Source organism: Capra hircus, chromosome 24, assembly GCF_001704415.2.
Source record: "Capra hircus breed San Clemente chromosome 24, ASM170441v1, whole genome shotgun sequence".
Lineage (NCBI taxonomy): Eukaryota > Metazoa > Chordata > Mammalia > Artiodactyla > Bovidae > Capra > Capra hircus.
Genome location: NC_030831.1, coordinates 26,434,508 through 26,442,791, shown reverse-complemented (window position 1 = coordinate 26,442,791; position 8,284 = coordinate 26,434,508). Strand labels below are relative to the sequence as shown.

Sequence of the window (8,284 nt, the reverse complement as noted above, 5' to 3'; positions counted from 1 at the left end):
TTCTTGCCTGCAGAATCCCAAGGACAGAGGAACCGGCGGTCTATGAGATTGCAAAGAATCGGACACGACTGAGCAGCTAACTCTTTCATTTTTTCACTTTCACAAATCTGGTCAGAAAACAAGCTAGAGGCACTGACAACTTTTTCAAGGATGAGCAAAATAGCTTGAAAAACTTACAGTGTACCCTGGATCTGAAGATCTCAGGGAGAGAAACCCTTCCTTCTGATCCTCAATTGCTGGAAGTAGCATAAACTCTCTGAAACTTGGACAGGATCCATGAATAGATGAATGAAAGAGAACCCTCATTTTAGTCCGAAAAAAAAATGTTCATTTTTATTTTATTATGGTCAACCAGCTAACTAAGCTGTGTGGGAAGTGTAAAGATAAAGACAAATAATTAATTAGTTATGGAAAAAGTTGACATATTTTTGACATCTGGATTTGTGATCATGCATATTAGTTGTGTCCTAGGTTTACACATATACAACATAGAATTCCTTCAAAATCATGTAGGATTTTTCTGAATCGAGGGGGTGAGGTGAATAAGGCATCCTTTTGAAGAGTACAGTGTTTTGAGAATTGGACTGAGGAAAGTATTCATGTTTAATTCTGAAGACTATTCCCATGATGGATGAAGATACTTCTAATATCATCTAGTTAAAAGTACAGAATAAAATCTGACTAAACCAATGTGTTTCTAATAAAATTCAGATCACCTTTTTTTTCTCCCTGCTTTGTTTTTTTTTCTTTCTATGCCTATTAGATTTAAGCAATTTTCTTGCATTTCCCCAAATAAACTTATATTATTCTCTATCTTCTTTACTATGATGATTTAAAAAAAAACACACACACAAAAATTTCAATGCATCAGGAATCTTTGTGAAATTGCACTTTTGCTTGAAACCTGTCACATCACACCAGAGAAACTCTCATAGTCTATAAGCCAGGATACCAGGGCTGCAACCGGTAATACAATTCACCACCACAGACAATTTATTTCTACACAGGAAGTGCATCTAATAAGGTAACATGAAAATCTGTCTTTTATTAATAATTTTAAAAATGTGTAGACACTATTTGTGGTAGACATATTCTAGATAGCTTTTTCAGATGAGGTTTTTTAAAAGCAATCTTGAAAAGGAATGCATTAACTAAATGGGCCAAAAGGTTCTTTTTCTTTGATGAGAGCTAAGTCCTTCCTCAAAAAGTTTCTTATGCTCCAGTAAATTAAATGTAGAATATTCTCATCACTCTTGCTGCTAATCAAGACACTAGCCATATAATACAGAATTATGCAGTGCCTTCGTAACTAAAACTTTTATACTACACTTTTTAACAGCATTTATTTTGAGGAAGGGAAAGGGGCATTTGTCTGAATCTGGATTCAAAGTTGTATATATTCCCTGTCATTCTACAAAGTGACTTTGTGAAGCAAAATTTTGCTAAATGTTAAACTTGAAAGTTTAGTGTACCAGATTAAAATACTGTCCACTAACTATGTCATAGACTTGAAAAGTAAAATACGTATGACTGCTAAAACAACATGAAGAAAATTTCATTTTTGTCTAATTGCAGTTAAAAGAAAATGTTAAAATATTAAAATGAAAATAAAACGAATACTTTCCAACCAAAAACAAAATTGTGTAGACACATATCACACAGCTTGTATTTAAAAAGATAACAATAAAATCAATTTTAAAATATGTGGGAACTTAGTAACAAATATTCAGGTTTCTTCTAGAATATTACATCTATTAGCTTTCCCTTACGTAAAATACTAGCTTATAATATCTCACATGTATGTTTCCTTCCCATTATGGTTCTGCTGTGCACAGGAGAGAGACGATTATATAAGACATAGGTTGCATGTATTTCTGCCAATGTTTGTCTTGTTTCTAATGGGCTCCAAAGAGCCTTCTGCTTTTGAAGTTACATGTTAGAACAACAGTGTGTTTCTCTGGCACAGCACATGTGTTTGTGCAGCCCCAGGTGTCTTCAGGTTTTGCTCAAACACAGCAGATGTGTGAGTAACTGAAGGGTGTGTCCTCCACAGATGCTTAAAAGAGGCCCCGAGTTCTGGGAACCAAAGGCAAGGGCAGAACATCAAGTCTCTCCTACCTTGAAGACTCATGGAAGTTACACCTTAAACCAGTTTTTCTTGAAGAGAAGTATGTTGGGTGTTTTTTCCAATGTGGTGAGAAACAGATGACTTGAGACGTACTGTCAACCTGTGTTTGGGTGTGCAGTGTGGTACGGTTAAGTGTGAGCACAGTGTTGTACCACAAATCTCTAGAACATCCATTCCCCATGATGGAAACTCTACATCCACTGAACAGCAGCTGCCTCTTTCTCCCTCCGCCCCCAGCCCCCCGGCAAACACCATTCTGCTCTCTGCTTTTGTGATTGTGGCTGCTTTCCATACATACATGCATGTGATTGTGCAGTCTTGTCCTGCGTGTCTGGCTTATCTCACTCAGCATAATGTTTTCAAGGTTCGTCCATGTTGTAGCACATGGCATGGTTCCCTTCTTTTTTAAGGCTGAATGGTGTAGCTGTTGTGAGAAACATACAGTCCAATATTAAAAACAGAACTACTGTATAAGCCAAAAAAAAACCCTGAAATCATGATCTTGAAGAGATACCTCAACTCTCATGTTCACTGCAGCTCTATTCACAAGAGCCAAGAGGTGGAAACACCTGAAGTCCAGGGACGGATGAATGGATAAAGAAAATATGGTGTATACTTACTTCCCTGTCTTTCAACAATCACCAGTTCCTTGTTCAAATAGCACCAAAAAACCTCACAACGTCTCCAGAAGTTCCAGGAAAACATGTTACTTTTCTATTTCCAATTTCTTTCTGAAGTCGTTATTGAGTCAAGGTGGCAGGAAATAAGCCTCAGTCATTTGGGATTTGACCTTCGGCTCTTTTCTGGGGTTAAGTCTCATCACTCCTGTAGAGTACTAAGCCGCACTGAGTAGGAAGAGAGTCTGGTGGTCGGTCATCAACTCACTCAAATGGCCACTCCTACTCTGATCATGGTCACCTGGGTGCCCTAGACTGGAGTCTCTAGGTGTTAATGTTCTGGCACACTTACAGAGTAGCTAATAAACACAGAAGGACTTAGTTGCTTAAATGGCATGACGGTTGGGGAATAAAAAATACTATCAGAAAGAAAAACATTCTATAGAATTGTTTCTGTATTATGAGCACAAAGTACAGATAGGGAATAAGTGTCTTTCCCCCATTCTCCTTTTCGCCTATATAACCATAAACTTTAGCATTGTGTTAAATTCAACTACATAATTTTACTTCCTGTATACCTAACATTCATAAACTTTTTACTAGGTACAGTGTTCTGGAGGAGGACATGGAAATCCATTACAGTATTCTTGCCTAGAGTATCCCGTGGAGAGAAGACCTTGGTGGGCTATAGTCCATGCGGTCGCCAAGAGTTGGACACGACTGAAGCAATTTAGCACACACAATGTTCTACATGCTTTAAATATATTAACTCATTTAATCATCCCCATGACTCCATAAAGTTGGTATTGCTTTTTTTATTATTATTTATTTTAGAGATAAGAAAACTAAGGCTTCAAGAGGAGATAAGTAGCTTTTCTAAAGTCACACAGCTAGCAAGTGGCAGAGCCAGGATTCAGATTCAAACAATCTACCTTCTGACTCTAGATTCCATGCTTCTCGGCCACAGTGACCCAAAATCTAACCAAACCAAGTCTGCCGAACACTTGGAATTTATCCAATACTTTGCTGTCACAAACAAAATTCAAGGAAGCTTGGCAAAGTTAAATGTTTACACACAGAAATAATGACTACAAGAAAAGTTCTTAAAATTGAGATCATTCAAATTAGATTAAAATTGAAAGATTTTGCTACAACCCACACATTCTTTAAATGGGCAGTCTTACATTTGTGGGGAAGCATAAGTGTATGTGCACGCACACACACACACACACACACACACACACACACCAGGGGAAAGATTTGCCATGAAGTGCACATAACCACATAATCCATTTGTGGTTAAAGCTGGGAGGGCATGCATCCTATAAGTGACAGACCAAGAGAGAAATATCACCTTTTTTTAACTCATTTTTTCTTGACTACACTGCTCCTCCAAGCAAGAACACTGTATCACTGTATTAATTCTGGAACATTCTGCAATCACAACCTTATAATACTTCACCCAGTCAAAATCAGCTGATAGATAGACACATAGACAGTGAGGAGACAGCTAGATATTTGGAAAGCTGTTCCCTAAATAGCAATCTCCTCCCAAATAGTATAACAATGTCAACAATTTGGTACTGATCCCTTCTCTAAAGTATTGCCCTGTAACTAAAGTGAACTATTACTCAGGATCTGTTTCCATGCTAGTCTAAAGTACAATTTTGCAACATGACCACCTTGGAATAATTTAATCTCTAAAAACAGCAAAGACAAGAAATCAAGTTAACATTGCTTTATTACACACCTCATATCTGTAAATATTGGTTTACACATTAAATGTTTGCTTATTTTAACCTGCTATGCTTCTCTAAAAGCAAAGTAACCTCTTTTAAGAACAAAATTAAAGCTCTGTTAAAAAGTTTGCAAAACCTCCCTGCATTTTTAGACAGTTAGCTGCTTCCTTACAAAAATAAGAAAAATGATCTGTACATTGCCATAAAAATTCAAGAACATTCACTGGAAGAAAAGTGAAAGCTTCAAAAAGATATATCCTTTCACACTAAAATAGCCTAATTTTCGCCTTACATATAAAAGGAAAGAAGAATACTCTTCGTTAAAAATGTTTACATTAAAACTAAGCCTTTAAAAGGAAAATTTCTCTTTAGCATGTCTAAATTTAAGAAGCTAGATTTCAGGAGCAAATTAAAAAACATAAAATGGAGCATCAGATTCACAGATCCCCGTTTAATGGAAGACCTGCTATCTTAGAGAGCCATAAGAAATCCCACGACCCCCATGAACGCTGTGTTTGTCCTGCACAACCCGTTCGGCCAGTCCTGAAAATGCCTTCAGACTTAGCAGGCAGTCAGCTCTCTTCTTGTTCCCACACTCTATATAAGGTGAGGCTCAGAGAAAGGCTTGATGACACTTCAGTGACACTTCACCAAAACCAAATGGCAGCTGCCACTGGCCTAAGGAAAAAAAGGGAAGGAAGGGCCTGGCCTAGGACAGCTTAAGAAGCAAACAATGTTGTTTCTACTCCTACTCATGTCCTGTTGGTGGCCTCTCTCTTTGCCCTTGAAGCCCTGGGTTTTCATGTTCCTCTACGTGCAAATACCCACTCAGGCATGCTCTCTCCTGCAGTTCCCTGTGTTCCTAAGTGACCACATGATCTTTTTCTTTCATGAATTCAAAATTCTTAATCCTTCTATTATTTTAAACATTTTAATAAAGCAAAACTCATAAAAAATGAAATTCATACTAAAGGGTGATTGACAGCCTGAAGTATTTGCTAGGTAAGTATTACTGACAAGGTTGGGAGAGAGATGAAAGAAAGTGGGCCTGATGGCTGATTTCTTTGAATCACATCTATGTCTCTTTAAAACATGGCAGTGAGGGGCTTCCCTGGCGATCCAGTGGTTAAGACTTGGCCTTCCAAAGCACAGGGTGCAGGTTCAAACACTGGTAGGGGAACTAGGATCTCATATGCCTCGTGGCCAAACAAATCAAAGCATAAAACTGAAGCAATATTGTAACAAATTCAATAAAGACTTTAAAAGAGGTCCACATCAAAACAAAAAAAAAAACTTTAAAAATAATTAAAACAGGGTAGTGATCAGGAAAATGACATTTTATAGTTTCCAGATTAGAACCCACTGCAAAAGTGATAGATTTGGGATCTTGGGACAGTCACAACTCACGTAAAATTTTCATGCCCTCCCCCCAACCCCTAGCTCCCTTTACCTGTTAAAATCTGACTGAGAGAACATGGTTATTTGGCTCTAAATTTTTCAAAGTGTTGATCGGTGGGAGACATAATGAAAATGGTGATAGAAGATTTATTTTTACCAGAATTCAGTTAAAAGAAGTTTTTAATATTAGCACCACAAAAAAAAAAAACATTTCGTCTCTGGAAACCTGCCACCAAAAGTCAAGGAGCCTTAGATGGAGGGAGCCTTAGCCAGTCACGTTTGGTCCCAGTTTGTGGATAAGGAAAGAGACCAAAAAGCAAATCTACAGTTTCACCTAATCCCCTCTTTCCACTGAAACCAAAAAAGCTTAATTAGCTGTATACGATTTTAAACATTACATAAATGTACATGAACTATCTCCTGATATGCTTAGTTATCATGCAGCACCTAAGAACCAAACATAAGTTCTATTTTTTAAACCCTGTATTCCTATCAGAGGATACACCACACCCCAGTCACACTTAAAAGTAATATCTTCTCCTTTGCTTTTTCACTTTGTTTTAAATGTTGCATTGATTAATTGTTATACAACTATTAATCAATAAATGATATATATGTGCAGAACTGGAGAAGGCAATGGTACCCCACTCCAGTACTCTTGCCTGGAAAATCCCATGGGTGGAGGAGCCTGGTAGGCTGCAGCCCATGGGGTCGCTAAAAGTCGGAGACGACTGAGCACCTTCACTTTCAATTTTCACTTTCATGCATTGGAGAAGGAAATGGCAACCCACTCCAGTGTTCTTGCCTGGAGAATCACAGGGACGGCAGAGCCTGATGGGCTGCCATCTATGGGGTCTCACAGAGTCGGACACGACTGAAGCGACTTAGCAGTTAGCAGTTAGCAGTTAGCAGTATGTGCAGAACAGTGCCCCTATAGAACATTGCTACCTCCCGGGCTAACTCAACAAATCTGCCTCCAAAGTCAAATAAAGAATTTTTTCTTTTTTTTTGGCAAGAGTCAGGGGTGGGGAGTAGGTCCCAGTTCCTCATAGTCGCAAAATTTTTAAAATTAATTTAACCTTAAGTATTTTCTTTCAAAATTTTTTTCAACTAGTGATACCTATTATTTGTTTTCTATTTTTTTATCATTTGAAGTAAGTATACAATAATGTGATATTAGGTTTATCATAAGAGTAGATGCTAATTATTTAAAGTTTAAACATCCTTGCCTTGGGGAATTTTACAAGGCTTTCCAGAGGTTCTAGCACATGAATGAATTCGAGAAGCACTAAATTTAAGCAACATCTTGGAAGATGTTAAATTGCACCTAAGGTTTAAGTTTTCTTTCCTATATTTGTTTGATTCTTTCTAGCACTGTATAGTATTTACCTGCTTTAATAAGGAATATATTTTATTTGAAATAATAATGTATTTTATTTGAAAATAGTAGTAAATAGAAATGCATGTTAATACTCATTACTACCATAACTACAAAGGGAGTCTGTTTCTTCAGATTGACTCTATGGCATAATCACAGTCCATCTAAAAATAAGATATTCTAATTGCAAATGACTACTGTCAGTAGAAAAATAAAGAGCCACACGTGCTAAACATGCAAATGAAAATATGAAAGTACAGTTCTCAAGAGGAGAAAAGCAACTTTTTCTCAGTATAATTTTCATTACTGACAAGTTACCAAGAGTAGTCCTGAATCTCAGGGATAGGTCTGTGGAGCAAAAATGGAATTTCTAGTCCAGAAAGCTGTTCTACTATATTCAATCAAGTACAAGTTTCTATTGTTGGACTAATATTCAGCCAATGCATTTACTGAAAACATATTTGTAAATGAGAGATGGTCCGTTATAGACCTTAAATCCAATGCTATAGCATGAGATTTCCTGGTTGACTATTTACTCAGTAATAAAAGAGGGACAATCTGTTCTAACATTTTTAACTTCCTAAAAAAATCAGTAGCAAATTGCTTGAAAGTATAAATCAGTAGATAGCATAATTTTAAAAATTTAGACAAAAATTCATACATATTCATATCTATATATTGCTAGATATATAGAAATAAATTGAACTTTACAATATCTCTTTTAGAAAGATGAAGTCTGACAAAGACATATCTAATTGTAGCACTGTAACATTATCTCTTTGTGCATGTTTCTGCTAAGGCAGTAAATTTGGCTTCCAAATTATTTAAAAAGTCAAGGCCGTCTTCTTCTTGCTTTTCACTGCAGCAACCCACAGAACCGGCTGGAGACCCTCTTCCTTCATAGTTGTACGTAAGGACATAATCTTGTGATGGCATGTGCTCTTCATCCTGATTACACAGATGCAATTTCTGTAAAAGAAACAAAAAAAGGGATTGTGTTGTTGTTTTAAACACACTGAAACCG

The 8,284-nt window shown here is 36.9% G+C and overlaps 1 protein-coding gene across 2 annotated transcripts in view; it reads right to left on the bottom strand.

Moving 5' to 3' along the window:
* DSC3 (desmocollin 3) overlaps window positions 3,546-8,284 on the bottom strand; it is a 56,598-nt gene continuing 51,859 nt past the window's right edge. The window contains exon 16 of one of the 2 annotated variants that reach the window (XM_018039460.1): window positions 3,546-8,229. In XM_018039460.1, the coding sequence (XP_017894949.1) occupies window positions 8,032-8,229 (198 nt within the window). In that variant the 3' untranslated portion in view covers window positions 3,546-8,031. The remainder of the gene's footprint in view (window positions 8,230-8,284) is intronic. The other variant, XM_018039461.1, reaches the window with a different exon arrangement.